This window comes from Mytilus trossulus, chromosome 12 (genome assembly GCF_036588685.1).
Source record: "Mytilus trossulus isolate FHL-02 chromosome 12, PNRI_Mtr1.1.1.hap1, whole genome shotgun sequence".
NCBI lineage: Eukaryota > Metazoa > Mollusca > Bivalvia > Mytilida > Mytilidae > Mytilus > Mytilus trossulus.
Genome location: NC_086384.1, coordinates 46,688,884 through 46,706,187, shown reverse-complemented (window position 1 = coordinate 46,706,187; position 17,304 = coordinate 46,688,884). Strand labels below are relative to the sequence as shown.

The following is a 17,304-nucleotide window of genomic DNA, read 5'->3' as shown; positions in this document are numbered from 1 at the left end:
CTTGTCAGTTTGCTTTAAATTTATGAGTTTGACTGTCCCTTTTGTGTCTTTCGTCCCTTTTCTTTAGACATATAAGAACTTTTTCTTTTCAATATAAATAGACTATTTTTAATTATTGATTGTATACGCATATTCTATGACTCCCATAAAAAATAGTTCACAAAGATTGACTAGTCTCTGTACTGTGTGTATAGCAAGAACATCAAGTAACATAACGGTAAATGTACATAGAAACATGTCAACTTTTTTTATGACCATACCTGCCAACTGTCAGTATTTGCAGAGTATTTCCCCCATCGAGCTCGAGGCTCCCAAATGGCAATTTTGTAAGAGCTATTTTGTCGACTATTTTAAAGAAAACAATTTATTCAACAATGGCTATGAGCTTGTTAATGCACGAAGAAGCCAAAAACCACATTAGAATATATTTGAAGGGAATCCATGACAAATCGTCCCACTTTTTCACTAACTCGCCCCACTTTAAAAACAAGAGTGTACACACTGAAATGTCTCGCCTTCTTTACTAATCATTGATATTATGTTGATAGTCCTAATAATAAAGCTTTATTACAACTGTCACATAATCTTAACATGAACCAAGAAAACTAAACATTGACCTTTGGACCATGAAAATGAGGTCAAGGTCAGATAAACCTTGCCAGGTTGGCATGTACAGCTAACAATTCTTCCATACAACAAATAAAATTGACTTATTGCTTATAGTTTAAGAAAAACAGACCAAAACACAAAAGCTTAACACTGAGCAATGAACCGTAAAAAATGAGATCAAGGTCAAATAAAACCTGTGCACCTAACATGTAGATCATGAAATATTTCCATACACCAAATATAGTTGACCTATTGCATATAGTATTAGAAAAACAGACCAAAACTCAAAAACTTAACTTTGACCACTGAACCATGAAAATGAGGTCAAGGTCATATGACACCTGCCAGGTAGACCTGTACACCTTACAACCATTCCATACACAAAATATAGAAAACCTATTGCAAACAGTATAAGAAAAACAGACCAAAACACAAAACTTAACTGTAACCACTAATCCATGAAAATGAGGTCAAGGTCAGATGACACCTGCCAGTTGGACATGTACACCTTACACTGCTTCCATACACCGAATATACTAGACCTATTGCTAATAGTATCTCAGATATGGACTTGACCACCAAAACTTAACCTTGTTCGCTGATCCATGAAATGAGGTCGAGGTCAAGTGAAAACTGTCTGACGGGCAAGAGGACCTTGCAAGGTATGCACATACCTGGCAAGAGGACCTTGCAAGGTATGCACATACCAAATATAGTTATCCTATTACTTATAATAAGAGAGAATTTAACATTACAAAAAATTTTAACTTTTTTTTCAAGTAGTCACTGAACCATGAAAATGAGGTCAAGGACATTTGACATGTGACTGACGTAAACTTCGTAACATGAGGCAACCATATACAAAGTATGAAGCATCCAGGTCTTCCACCTTCTAAAATATAAAGCTTTTAAGAACTGAGCTAACATCACAGTCGCCGTAGGATCACTATCCCTATGTCGAGCTTTCTGCGAAAAAAATCAGGCTTGACAAAAAAACTGCCCCAACCTGGATTACCAAATCGCCCCACTTGTGAACTGTGTTAAATCCCGTTAATATTAATCCTGCCAACTGGTCACACCTAATGGAAATCGGTGAAATCTAGATAAATATATTAATAACCAGGATGAATTTAGTAATGCCAACTCGCCCCACTTATGGAAAAAGATGTTATCCCATTGAATATAAGTTCAATTCCTTATATTGCATTATGATACATTTAACAGGTTTCTTTTCAATTGTTATGCAAATTACTAAGCTTCAAAACTTACAGTTATTCTTCAACAATCTAAAACAAATTATATATAATTTCAGTATATATCAATAATACATTTGTAGTAATCAAATTAATTTTCGGTTTGTTTGTATTCTGTGTAGATTAGTTTTCATTAAAGTGGTGCGAGATTTTATTTTTAATTATATATATATTAATCTTAATATTACCGTTTTTTTATAAGTAGGACGAGTTGGCAGGAGTAATATTAAACATGATTTAACCAATTTCACATGTGGGGCGATTTGATAAATCAGTTTGTGGCGTTTTTTTTAAAAGTGGGGCGATTAACCAGTGGGGCGACTTGTCCTGCTTCCATTTGAAGGCCCCCTTGAAGGTTTTGTATGACTATATGAACCATCTTTCACGTAAAACCCCCATGTGCATTTTGAAAAGTTGTCAGATATGTTTCTAACTCCAGACAAAATCTACCGGCATGAATGAAAAAGAAGTTTTCAATTAAGGCTCTGTGGCCATAACAGCTGTCTCATTAGCATTTTAACCACTTCCCATATTTGCAATTAAAACAATAGAAGAAAATTATTCAACGCAAAAACAAAACTTACTTGTAAATATGAAATTCTCTTTATGGTATGAGTTTTTCTCATTGTTTGAGATTGTACAGTAGTACCTGTAACTGCTTATACCTATTTCTTATTCACTTTTGCTTGATAAACTCACTAAATATCATATACATAATACATTGTACCACATCTCCTTATTTTTATAAGCATTCCAATAACATGAACAATTGTAATTCAATTCTATATACCAAAGCAAAATGAACTGCACCACTTTCATTCACTAGTATGCATCTTTTGGCAAAATACAAGTTCTTAAATGACACAATATATATTTATTGATAAAAAAATAAAATTTAGTATACAACTCTTTAACAGGTATAAAAAAAGCACAGCTGTGTCATAACTTGTGAAATCTGTGCTGAAAACATAGACATTGATGGTATTTGAGTAATTCCATATGTGAAGCTCCACATTAGCTCGTCAGTTGGTGGTGGACAGTTATAGTTCCTTCCTGCAGGCTAGGATGAATGACTTTTCAGGAAAACCAATTTCACAAATCAAAACTTTCCTCTAGATTTCTCCTACAATTTTCATCCAGTTTAGTTCTTTTGTTTTAATTGGACACCGTCCTGAATTTTAATTTTGCAAACCATTCAGTCTCTTGCTTGCAAATGGTGCATGAAAATAGGATGGGTATGGCAGTAGACAAGTCTCTTTAATGTGGGTTTGTGCCCTGAAAAAAAGTTTTATAACTTAAGTTTTTTTGAAACTTGTGCAACACACATACCTAAATAACTATAACATAGAAGAGAGCATCATTCGTGTCAATGTTTCGTTCCTGTTTACATTGTCATTGATATTTTTTCAGAAAGCCTGAGGCATAGCTCATGAATTCCTGGCATTACATCCTAAATTAATATAATTACTGCTAGAATAATTATCAGCATGATATACGTACACTATCATTGTACAGCCCAAGTCTTCAGTATATGTAGTTGTTGCATTCATTCACTCCTGTGTTCAGTCGTTCAAAAATATTTAAACATCAACAAATGAACTTTAATAAGAACAAGAAAACACTAGAAAAGATACATACATACAACCCGTGTTTTATGAGTGTATTTGAAAGAGAAATATATCTGGTTAAACGATGTATAAAGGAGAAATATATCTGGTTAAACGATGTATAAAGGAGGAAAAATTGTAGATATTGCATTACGATGCTTTCTACCTAATAGCACGTGGATATGTTTACATATTTAGACTTGACCCAGTATGACCCGTACCTTGTAGGTCACCGCCGTCGTTTAAACACTAGACTACAGTCGTGTATAAGACAATAAAAGCTTAAGCCTGTACTATTTGTGTGAAGTAAATGTGTTTGTTCTGTACATTTAAATTGTTTTACCTGATAGCAAGGACGTATATCTATCCGTTTCCTTCTCAATTCACTTTGTCAAATTCTTCGAACTTCTTCAAAACATACGTATTACTGCGCCCGGAAGTGAGAAAAATATGAGAAATCCTCGTAAAATAATGCTATCTTCAATTTTGTGGAATCCATTTTGTTATATTTATTATACAAAGATAAAAAAAGTTACGATTAATTATGAATTTGCATATCATTATACGGAACGTTTATGGACTATTTTCCATAGCTGTATGTCGGTCATTTTGGCGGGAAATCATGTACACATACACACGTAGATTGGCTGGTACCCGATCGTAATGTTACACATCACATACATCAAATAGCTAATACCCGGAACGTAGTACCGGGAACCAGGATAATACGTAGACAACATACATAACTAATACCGAAATTGAAAACGCTTTACGGTTTCTCGTTCATAAACCGAATTCCGCTTTGAATTATAGAAGATGCAATATTAATCATGTTCAGTCGACTTTTCATTGTTTTATCAACGTCTGAAAGAATCTTTAGATGTCAGATAACACTCGAAATTGACCCGACCTCTTTCCACACGGAATACATATAATGATAGTTTGTAGTCAGGTTGACTGCTTATAATGCAAAATACACACTAATAACAAGTTCTTTAAAACGAACAATACACACTGATCGTTTCTTTAGTCCCCAATGTAAATGAAAGAAACAAAAACCATATCCTACCATAAAAAGAATAGGAGAAATTCGAACATTTCCGGATCTATTTCTGGCAAAAAGACCCCCTGCATAGATTGCGTATGAAAAGATGAACCTCATGACTTAAAAGTCAGGCCTTAAAGCACTGCCTTTAAAAAATGACCAAGTATTTTCTGACCAATTTAGAACAAATTCACACTTTCGAGTGACCTTACAAAATTAGCCTTTCCCATTGTAATATTCAAACCTTTAAAAGATTTCACATTTTATAATGAACAAAAACATAGGTAATCATCATTTCAATGAATGGAATGAAATAGCACTGACATAGTTTGTGAGGACCGAATGGATAAATTGTTTTCTTCTGTTTCAGGTAAAATTTAATACCAATATATCTTGAGATTTTTTATTTTGAAAGGCAACACAATGTTATATAAATCCCCTTTTTGAAATTTGATTTTTTTTTATAAATATAAAACTCTGTATAAGCATTTAGATTCAGACCATTCAACGTTAAATGCTAACTTTTTTATTGATAACTTTATATGTATTGTGTTTCTCCGTAAAAAAAATTCCTTTGCTTTATATATCAGCTGTCTAAAATTGTTTTCTTGAAAGAAAAAATATCCATCAAATGCCCGGTTTATAATAAATAAATGTTATTTCACCCATAAATCTTACCCCCATTGTTTTTATTTATTCTATATACTAGAACACACCCGCGAAATCGCGGGCATTCAGAGCGTATTTGAAATGATGTAAAGTGTTGTAGGAAGAATTTTGTAAAAGATTTAATGACTTGAAAATTTCAGGAAAAGTATCAAAAGTCATAGGTCCTTGGGGACAGGAAAATGTTTTTTTTAAACCTCCTCCTTTATTTCCAAAATTCCCATTTTTTTCTCTATTAATTTCATTATGAACATAATTACATTTAGTGTACATGTATTATGAACATAGGCCTGTAATTCAGTTGTTCAGTGATATTTGTTTTTCGTTAATTTTTTGTACATAAATAAGGCTGTTAGTTTTCTCATTTGAATTGTTTTACATTGTCATTTCGGAGCCTTTTATATCAGACTATGCAGTATCGGATTTTGCTTATCGTTGAAGGGCGGAAGGTGACCTTTAAAAGTTAATTTTTTACGGACAGGATAATTGTTTTTCTATTCCGGGTCCTCCTTTTTCCACAAAAAAATCATTTTTTTTGTTTGTTCTCTATTAATTTTAATGACACATGAATAATTTTAGCGCTTATCTGTATATAATGAACATTCATTAAAGGGGGGGGGGGTCGGGGCAGAGGCGGATTTAGGACTTTAGGACCCCCTTTATGGAAAATAATTGGTTGGTTTTATAGGGAATCACTGAAGCACGACCGGAGCGGGCCCCTCTTAGGCAGTCAACAGGCCCCTGCGTATGCACATTTCTAGATCCACCACTGCGGAGGGGCCCTGAATCCCAATATCCCGGGCTTAAACACATGAAATCCCGAGGTTTTGAATTTATTATACAAATTAAATATCTCGACATCCCGAAAGTGTATTTTTTTTACAGTCAATTCTCAGTTTAATATTTGATCCACAGCGGTCATTGATATATTATTCATACCCTCTCTATTAAATAAACCCTGTGACTGCCGTGGATAGTAAACTTGAAAATGATATCAGACAGAAAATACACTTTATTCGTAGTATATGTACTTGTTCAAAGTAAAAAGAAAAAAGCAAACCGGAGGTCTAATCTGACTTAAATTTCGTCCATTGATGGATATAAGACAGAAAATACACTGTATTCGTAGTATTAATGTATGTTCAAAGTATACAGAAAAACGCAAACCGGAAGTCTAATCTGACTTAAAATTTCGCCCAATGACGGAAACATATCCGGACGTCTTTTTTCTCGTTTTTTTACCAAAAATAACTCAATCTGAATAATCATATGAATGGATGACAAATGCGATTATGCACTGTACCCATAGGACACAGAGGCATGATGATTAATTTATTGTGGAAAGAAGAGAAGCGACACCCAAAATGAGGTCTTCTCGTTTAATAGTATAGATGTGTACCATTAGAACATTTATGAAAATTTGCAAAATTCAACATAATTTGTTTTAATCTTTGCTCTTTCATCTTAAATCAGTAGGCTCTTTTCCAAGGCAAAATGCCTCAGGTGATTGTACACTTCATTAGTGCAGTTATTAAGAGTTCACTTTAATAATTAACTGACAATGAAAAGTCATTCATGTATAGCATTTCATAGTGCATGGAAAACCATGTACTATGAAAATTAGAGGGCGAAAAACTGACTTTTCATTGGACGAGAAGGGGTGAGTATGTTCTAAGGTCCACCTGATGATCGGATTCTTTTCATGGATCAGTGATCAAGTTTCACCTGATGATCAGATTCTGTTCATGGATCAGTAATCAAGGTTAACCTGATGATCTGATTCTTTTTATTGATCACTGTTTAAGGTTCACCTGATGATCGGATTCTTTTCATTGATCAGTGTTTAAGGTTCACCTGATGATCAGAATCTGTTCATGAATCAGTGATCAAGGTTACCCTGAAGAACGTTTTTTTTATTTATGGATCATTATTCAAGGTTACCCTGATGATGGGATTCTTTTCATGGATGAGGGATCAAAGGTTACCCTGATGAAAGTTTTTTTTCATGGATCAGTGTTCAACTGAGGATTGGATTCTTTTCATGGATCAGTGATCAAGGTCCATCTAATGATCGGATTCTTTTCATGGATGAGTGCTCATGGTTCACCTGATGATCTGGGTTTTTTCATGGATCAGTGATTAAGGTGCACCTGATGATCGGATTCTTTTCATAGATCAGTGTTTAAGGTGCACCTGATGATTGGATTCTTTTCATGGATCAGTGATCAATGTTCACCTGATGATCAGATTCTGTTCATGGATCAGTGATCAAGGTTAACCTGATGATCGGATTATTTTCATGGATCAGGGATCAAGGTTAACCTGATGATCAGTTTATTTTCATGGATCAGTGTTCAAGGTTCACCTGATGGTCGGATTCTTCAAAAAGTTTCATGGATCAGTGTTTAAGGTTCACCTGATAATCAAATTCCTTTCATGGATTAGTGTCCAAGGTTCACCTCATGATCGGATTCTTTTCAAGGTTCAGTTTGTGTGGTCAAGTCTGTTTCTCAGATACTACAAAGACATATGTATATATGTCTCTGGACACAATAAGCAATAGGTCTATCATATTTAGTATGGAGAATGATTTGTCTGTCTGACAGGGTTGATATGATCTTGATATTGTTTTTAAGATTTTGCCTGTTTCTCAGATAATATAAAATAAAAGTAAACTATATTTGAAAATCAAACGGTATATTGAATGATTGCATCGAGCATGCGTTGTGTGACCTTAACCTCAATTTTATGGTTCATTGTTCAGTGTTTAATTTTAATAATTATGTCTGTTCTCGAACACTTCAAGCAATAGACCGACTATATTTGGAGCATGCAATTATTGTAAGATGTTCATTTCGTACAGTTCTGTCTGGCAGGTTTGATTTGAACTTGTTATATGAATCATTTATAAAGTTGAGTTTAGTGGTACTTAATGTAAAACGTTCATATTAAACTTTCAACAGAAATCTCATCAGAAGAAATGCATATATACTTTTAAGTGAATACTCTCTCGATTCGATATACACTGACGTAGCTTGATCCCTGAATTTTCTTACAAGAGTTTAATTTAAAATGCATAAATACAAATATTTCTAGAGGTTTCTAAGAGAATATGGTCCCAATTATTATAATGCCTTATCAAGCATTTACTTTTACTGCAATTTCACACACAAAATATTGTTTTGTTTGAAAGACATGTTTGTCTTCGACAAAAGATGAACTTCCAGCATCATTTTTGAACATATTATTGAAGACTGTGTGTTGACCTATATAGATTTTGTTTTTGTTTGTGTAAAAAACATCAAGTCGATTTTTCAGTTACCGAAATGCAATTTATGCTTTAGATAAAGTTGTAGAAATGTATAAATGTTTATTATTTTGTAAAAAATTTCTTCTAAATCAATTATTGCTCCTATTTTAATGCTGTTGGTTAAGTTATCAGCCCAGATTCTTTAACAGTCTTATATTAACGTTTTAATTACCCAGTTTGGATACAATTGGCAGGTTACAGGATTTTTTTTCTGATTTTGTCTTAACTGGATTGTTTGACTTATAAAAAAGATGTGGTATGATTGCCAATGAAACAACTATCCTCAAGAGACAAAATGACACAGACATTACCAACTATTGGTCACTGTACAGCCTTCAATAATTAACAATTTTACCAATCATATTTCTAATTCAGCTGAATATGAAAACAAAGTGATGTGGTATGATTGCCAATGAAACATATATCTCAAAAGAGTTTAAGTTTGTTCCATTTTTTTCTCATTCATATATATGGTCTCTTTATTTCTCTTTAGAAGCATCCCATTACTCTTATAGTCTTCATATTTTAACCCATTATTTTCTATTCTGTAAATAAAACCAAACACAGACGTTTATGCATTGCATATTTCAATTACATGTTTTCTGTCAAAAAAGAAAATAACTCAAGATTGAGAATATCTTTATGTAATGTTTATATTATTATCTGCTCTTTGACATTTTCCCCATTTCCCTTCTCAAATTTTAAAATCATGCTTTGAACTAGACCCACACTCTAAGCCAGATTTTTTAACATGCTCGCTCACAAGGGAACAGTCTGCAGATAAACATGTCACCTTACGGAGACACATCATTCTGATTCTGAGATGACCTGTCTTTGCCCTCACTCGCTAATTTTAAAGTCTTTTGTTTGACCTGGCCTCAGATCAAACATATGATCTCTTACACTCAAGGCAACCATTACAACCAGACCACCAAGACAGTATCAACAAGAATGTGTCCATTATACACGGATGCCCCACTCGCACATAGATGCCAACCCCCTTTTGACACAATCAGTAACAAACTATGAAATTTTCCGTATTTTTGAAAAGTTTTCAGTAATCATTCATAAACGTGCACTTACCAATAAAAAATACTGACGAGTGGTTGCAAGGTAATGTGCACTAAAATTTGTCGTTTATAATGTTGTCTGTAGTATGTATTATATGTAGTATAGATGTTCTCGACTCGTACATTTTCGTTTTGTCAAGGAGAAGTAGAGAAAGGGGGAAATCTACTCATAAAATGCAAGTTTGCCCCTTCGGAAGTCAGTTAGTTACTCGACAATAGGTTGATAACTCCCGAGAAACCGGAAGCATTACATTGGCGTTTTCTAAAAACTGGACCAGGACGGAAAAGTAATGATATAAATCCGTGTTTTACAAAATTGAACGGAGATGATTGGTAATCCGTAACTATTCGACTTTGACCGTAATAGCGTAGTTTTTATAGCAAAATCGGAGAAACTACGCAAAAATCGTAATGGTTGGCATCTATGCTCGCACTATCATTTTCTATGTTTACTGGACTGTGAAATTAGAATAAATTCTCTAATTTGGCATTAAAATTAGAATGATCTTATCAAAGGGAACATGTATACTAAGTTTCAATTTGATTGGACTTCAACTTCATCAAAAACTAACTTGACCAAAAACTTGAACCTGAAGTGTAATAGACAGACGAACAAACAGACGGATGAACGGAAGCACAGACCAGAAAACATAATGCCCCTCTACTATCGTAGGTGGGGCATAAAAACATATAAATCTAACAGATAGGATATTAGGATGGCTAAATAAATGGAAGTATGTTTAGATAGGGACCAAAATTTTGCATTACAATAGGCCACTTATGGACCTCTAAAAGAGAATAACTAAGATAAAACTATAAATCTTCCTTTTATTCAAATAACATTGCATCTACAAAATCACAGGTAAACATATCACACTTAAATAAAATTATATAATTAAATTAAATTCTAAAAATTTCATGGTAACAAGTCAGGACTATTCAATTAAAATATTTTTTTTGTTTTTGGACATTGTGGACAACGAATGATTGTATGTCAAATGGATGTATCAAAAGTTGCCTATAGAAAGTATGTTGTTAAAAAGTAAATTGTTTCAATTTTAATAGAATAGTCCCAACAAGATTGTCAATATCTTGAAAATTACTATTTTCACACCGTCGTTTTTTTCAAAATGGCCCTTTCTTTTCTAGCAAAAACTGAGCAAATATTTTTTTTTGTGAAATTTAACATGCTCAACATGAAAAAGAATACACAACTTTAAAAATGCTTTCAACAAAATAAAATTTGTAAAAGGTCAATATAAAATTTCTGTAAAATTATATTTGTTCAGATATCGAAGGTAAAAAAAAGAAACATAAACTGTGATATGTTTCTCTTGAACACATAACAAGACCAAAAACAAACAGAAGAAGTAAAAAGGTTTCAACAAAAAGTCAAACACAAATAATTTCACATGTAATCTGATGAATTACTCTACATTTATGTACCATTTATTAATAGATACTGCCATTATGTTTTGATCAAATGTAATCATGGTACATATGTAATGAAATAAAAATGTGAATCATAATACATTTGTAGTATAATAAAAATGTGAATCATGGTACATTTGTAGTGAAATAAAATGTGAATCATGATACATTTGTTGTAGAATAAAAATGTGAATCATGGTACATTTGTAGTGAAATAAAAATGTGAATCATAGTACATTTGAAGTGAAATAAAATGTGAATCATGATATATTTATAGTGATAAATCTGCTACTGTTACATACAACTGATTTAAAAACATTTAATTATATAAATTTAAAATCATTTTTTTCCTCATGAAATCATCTCAATATTTACTTCAATGTGACTTGGCTGCATATATATTTAATATAGACAATGTTTTACAGCTGTTCCCATACAATTACAAATGCTTTTACAGAAGATTCTTAAAATTGACATTAATTACATACGCAATGCATACCAGAATTTTATAGAAATGTAAGAAACCTTTCAATTTGTCAGAGAATCTAACTATATCTTGGGAAAATCATTCCATTTTCATCAACTTAAACATGTAAAGTATTCAATCTAAATGGTAGCTAATCCGCTTTATGAAGTAATTTTACAGTGTTCTATTCATCTTTTTTATTGGAAAAATATATTAGAATCCCCCCCATCATTTCAAAAATCTGGTTTTACTCAAAAACTGTATATAGCTGTTAGGAATATATAAAAAAATCTTTAAAATATTTGCGGTAAATGAAATAAAAAAGCACAACTCTTAATTATAGAACTTTAACATATGTAATAGTAAAAAGCATTAACAAAAATGTAAATATGTTGCAAAATACATGTAGTTCATTTGTCAGTTGTCAAAATTCTCCACTCTTACAATGAAATCATTGTTCAAACAGTCATTTTTTATCAAATTCATTATTTTTCAAAAAATTTGTCTTCAAAATTATTTATACACAAGCATACAAACTGCATAACAGTGGTTGACATTAAATACATGAAACGATGGGATTTCCTGATAAATTGTGTAAATGAAGAGTATGTGTCAATTTGCCATTTTAGAATCTAATGCATTCTGGGTTATATTTTCAAAAGCTTACACCAAACCCTGTGATTTTCTGACAATGTCCTGCAAAAATGGAAATCAACCAATGACTTGACATCATTTTCAAATTTGGGAACTAACAATGAAATTACCCATAATCCTTTAAATTCTGAAACAGTTCTTTTACTACCCAGCAGTGATAAACAAAACCAGCTGGACTAAAACTAAAAATAGTTACAATAAGATACGATGTATGGAAGTGAACATCAGGCACTCCATGACAATGAGGATGTATTGCTGCCTTTCATTTATATCTACATACAGGTGAAACAACATTATACTGATATACTATGTCAGAAGCAGACGACAACAATTGAGAACAGGTTAATAAGTAGAACAATTCTTTGTTTCTTTAAATGGCTATCTATGGCTTCTTACAATTGTGGCCACCCATGCAAATGCCATGGGTTCTCAAAAGTTATTATAAGGTTGACTTAGATAAAAATTCAATCTTACATAAAATCATTCACTGTTCCATAATTTCATACATGATTTTTGGGAAGGACTTCATTGTCAAAGCATTTTCATTAAAAAAATTTAAAGAAACAAAGAACTATTTTATTCTTACAGAGTACATGCGTTCTGAATATTTTTACAAAATGAAGGAAAAATATTTTAACGTCAGATACAAAACTGTATGGGTACAGAATATAAATACAAAATGTACATTTACTCATGTCTGACAAAAAAATGCATTTATTTCTTTGATTTTTTTCCTGCCTTTACAAACGCTTTTCCTTCCTTGGCGGTTTTCTGCATGGTTCCATCACGCTTAATGGCAGGTTTAGCAGCCCCACTTGCCTGAGATCTCGTTTTTCTTCCTTCATCTACATTAATATCAGGTACTGTCCATGCAGCTAAAATAAAATGCATTTAAAAATTAATGACAGATTTATTATCATGTTTTTATAAATTTGTTGGAGAGGGCAAGAGTTATGTCCCATTGAAACTATTTAAGTAATATAATTCATGAAAAATTAGTTGTATTACAATCAAATTTTCTTCATTCTTTACATATAGTGACTGTTCATATTGTTCTTTTTTCAACAATGTCATTAACAAATATAGTATGGATTCACAAGCTATTCTTTAACTACAGCGTGTGTGCAAAATTGTCAACTTTTGTATAGATTATGGGTGGAAAACTATGTTTGAGTAAATAAAATGAAAGTTAATGTTTACTCTTGAAATTTAATATAAACATGAGAATAGAGTGGACTTACAGAAAAACTTTTTTTTGAAACAAACAAAATATGTAAAGTTACCAAACATTCATTTGTAAAAATATTTCTGAGTAATCTCCCCTTAAACTGCTTAGTAAAAAAATACATTCAGGCAAAAAAGAAGTAACAAAGTAGTCAAAGCTTTTAGAACATCCTCTAATTAAGCATCATTTTGTTTTTGTAAATTGTAAAACATGAGATGAAAATTTAGACTAAATGCATAGCCTTGATAGTTAATTTTTAAATTGAATTAATACATTTTTGATTAACCATGGTTAATCAATGAGACAAGGTTATTAAGGAATTAACTTAGCTGTGATAACAAGGCTTAGTTATTAAAGGAATGTAATTTATTATATAAGACACTTGGGAATTACTGAGAAACTTGCGCAGAACCTCATTACATGCTCTGGTCATTATTTCTTACAATAAAGTAAAATATATTGTAATTAAGCATGATTTATGTCTGAGCAAATGCTTTGAAGTGATATAGAGAAGCTGTGATAACACCCTTTAGTTATTACGGGCATGTTTTTTCTGTAATAAAATATAGGTGTACTATTCAAAATTGGAATATTATGAACATCTTTCAAAAGTTAAGTATACATAAAGACAATAGTAATATCAATAGAACTTGTATACATTTTAACTAAACTTAAAATGTATATTGTCCCTTTGAAACATGTAACATACGTCTGTTAACACAGTTCTTTGATTTTTTAGTCCACAATAACAAATGTATGTTATTTCCTGTAATAACCCTATAGAGTTATATCCCTGACTGTATGTTAAATTCATTCATCCAAATGTGAACTTTTAACTTTTTATTTATTAAGTGAAATTTGCAAAAACAAACCTATCATAAATGAATACTGTGTATTTATTTACTATAATAGATACCAATTTTCGTTGATTTCGTAGATATCAATGATACACATTTTCTATAGGCTTACATGTAGACTTGGGCAAAACAATAAAATCAAATATCTACAAAAACAGTTTTCCTGAATCCAGTCTCCACGAAATAAATGAATCCACAGTACTTATGAACATATATATATATTATTTTGCATACCTTCAGCTATTGTTTTTTCCATGGTGGTTGTTTTTTTCATGGCTGGTTTGGCTGCAGGGGCCTTCCTTTTTGTTTCCTGTCTTGTGTCTCCAAGTTTCTCTTTTCCTAATAAGTCAGTTCCTTCCTGTAAGTATTTGCAAATGAATCAAGAAACAAAATATGTCAAACATTTCCCTATTTTGTTTTTTCTCTGTTTTTTGTTGTACAATATTACTATATTTTCTATTTCACTTTATAGTACCTTAATTTCCTCTAAAGTCTTGAAAGTGAAATTCAATGATAACAATGATATTATGTTTGATGATCTTGCAGCAATTTTTGTTGGCGAGGTTGACTTTAATTTTCGTACATACCTATTGGATTTATTTGAGATGTCTCCTTGATATTCAGGGGATGTTATTTTTGCTTAAATTAATGGTCCTTTCATTTCACATTTTTTTCTTTTATAACCTCAACAATGCATTAAATGGGAACAGTGAGTAGACGGCTGGAGCCTCTTAATGTAAGGTTTGTAGTACTAGTGCCTTTACGATAGGAATCTTCTTTCTTTTGATCAAAATGGAATTGTGACAAGGTACATTTATATCTCTACCCGTTTTATATTTTTTCTATTACCTTAGCAGTGACAGCCATTGTGCCTGCCTTGGCCAGTTTAGCTTTCTTTGGGGTGGATGGGGCCTCTTTACTGATTGCATCAATCTGTTTTTGTTGACCTCTTGTCATGGCATCAGCATCTGGTCGATTGTCACCAAGTAACCTATCAGCCTCCTGTAAATGAACAAAATATAATTCATTAGATAGTAAATAACACTATAGGGAGATAACTCTGTAAAATCAGCTTAATGTTTTAATTACGTTCTATTGTTAAGGAAATATTAAGCTTCTCAATGATCAAAATAAGTGTTTGTCAAACTGCTATATATACAATGAAAATTTTATGATAAAGTGTGTGGTTCAAGTTTTTAAAATATTTATATTTATGTGAACTGGTGAAATTAAACGAGCCAAATCAATTTTAGTGAAGGTGTCAAGAGAATCACTTTCTGCCAAAAATTCAGATGACTTGTATCTCAAAATCAGACAAAGTCGTTAAAAAATTTTTCAATTCTTTTCAAGGCCCTTAATAGCTTGCTGTGAGACAAGGCATAAGTGTTGAAGACTGTACTTTGACCTATAATTGTAATCTTTTACAAATTGTAACTTGGATGGAGCGTTGTCTCATTGGCACTCATACCACACCTTCAGATATATCTAATTACTTTTCATTTATTGATCACTTACCTTTGCTGTTCCAACCATAGTTGTTCCTTTAGCCAATTTTGTTTTCTTTGCAGGTGGTTCTGGCTCTGGGTCTTTCAAACCGGACATTACTAATAAAGTTTCCTTCCCTGAGGATTCTAAATAATCTATTCCTTCCTGAAAAAAATAATATGCTACATGTATAATATGCAGGAAAGTACAAACCAGGTCTAATTCAGCTTGTCTCATATGAGGAAGAGGAGAGCATTGTTGATTGATTGATTGTAGGTGTTTTTAATGCCACTTTTAAGTGCCACTTTAGGTTTTTTTTGGCGTGTCCAAGTTCTATGCCCCAGAAAAGTAAAATTTGTTAAGAACTTAGTTTTTTCAAAACTTTGCGTAAACACACAAGAAAATGGTCTTCAGACTAGAAGTTGGAAAAGATTTTGTTGCAATCTGCAAAGGGACATAAAGGGAAATTATTCAATCACATAAACGTGCAACTGTATCAGTCTTCATGATGAATTGTTAAATCTACAGGCCTGGAGCTCAATTTTTGAATTTTTTTAGTTTGATTCTGTTGGCCTGTAGATATGATTTTTACAGGCCCGAGAGCAATTTTACAAGCCTGGGCTGCTACTCAGCGTGGAGACTGCTGTATTGCTTATTTATATTCAGAAATACTTCTTGATTTTGATAATTTCAAATGCTTTTCGAAATAATGTGTGAACATGTCAATTGAATTGCAAAGGGAGATAATTTGTATAAATAGCACAATCTAGCGACACGACCTATATTACATTTATATGCTCAATCTGCAGATGGGCATAACCTGGTTTTAATTTAGCTGCAAGTGATATATGCAAATGTTGACACCAATTTAAGGAAGCTGACAACAAAATTTGATATGCATGGGATTGTGATTACTTGTGTTGAGTTTTTATGTTTTTTAGGAACACTATGGTAGTACAGAACTGGATTGAGCTTGTTTGAACATGTTGATAGATCAAAAAAAGAGAAAATACCACTTGTATCTTTTAAAAATTGACACAGATTAAGTTTTCAATGATAAATTTTGAAATGCATCTTTGCAAGACATGAACTACTTTCTTCAAAATATTAATAGAGCATTTTAGGGGAGTCAAACAGTCAAAACATGGGAAATCCAAACCACCCCTCCCCTTTTTTAACCATTTAGTTGACAAAGGTACAATAAATCGACGAATCCAAACAAGAACTTGACTCTAAAAATAAGTTTGCCAAGGTGCCTTTAAAATAAAATTTACTGACAAGTAAGATTTCTCGAGTTTGCATTGATTTTGTTGACATAACAAAAATGCCGGTGACCGACATTTTTTTTATGTTTTCCCATTCGATTTGGACAAGGATATATTTTTTAATCAACGACGAATTTCAACCAACCTTTGCAGTCACTTGCATTGTTCCATCTCTGGTAAGTTTGGTCTTTTCTTCAGCCATATTTTGATCTACTTTCTGCAAAATCAGTAACTAAGTAGGACCTATAATCTGCCGATTCAGCACGAGGTTATCCCAATGTATTTTTGGAAGGCGTTATCACATGACAAAAACAAAGCAATTGGTTGGATAGCTGAACGGAGGCTCGCTCGGTAGCGGGAT

The 17,304-nt window shown here is 32.3% G+C and overlaps 1 protein-coding gene across 1 annotated transcript; it reads right to left on the bottom strand.

The window, feature by feature from the left end:
• Positions 1-10,368: 10,368 nt before the first annotated feature.
• Positions 10,369-17,304, bottom strand: LOC134692696 (uncharacterized). The gene is made up of 5 exons (XM_063553175.1): positions 17,089-17,304; positions 15,709-15,843; positions 15,043-15,195; positions 14,428-14,551; positions 10,369-12,986 (listed from the first exon to the last, which is right to left on the bottom strand). Exons 1-5 carry the CDS (start codon positions 17,143-17,145, stop codon positions 12,826-12,828), a joined length of 630 nt encoding a protein of 209 aa, XP_063409245.1. The 5' UTR covers positions 17,146-17,304; the 3' UTR covers positions 10,369-12,825.

Coding starts and splice junctions, on each gene's coding strand:
- LOC134692696 (XM_063553175.1), bottom strand. CDS start 17,145: ATGGCTGAAGAAAAGACCAAACTTACCAGAGATGGAACAATGCAAGTG. Junction 15,196..15,708: donor CTATGGTTGGAACAGCAAAG/GTAAGTGATCAA, acceptor GTTCATTTACAG/GAGGCTGATAGGTTACTTGG. Junction 14,552..15,042: donor CAATGGCTGTCACTGCTAAG/GTAATAGAAAAA, acceptor AAATACTTACAG/GAAGGAACTGACTTATTAGG.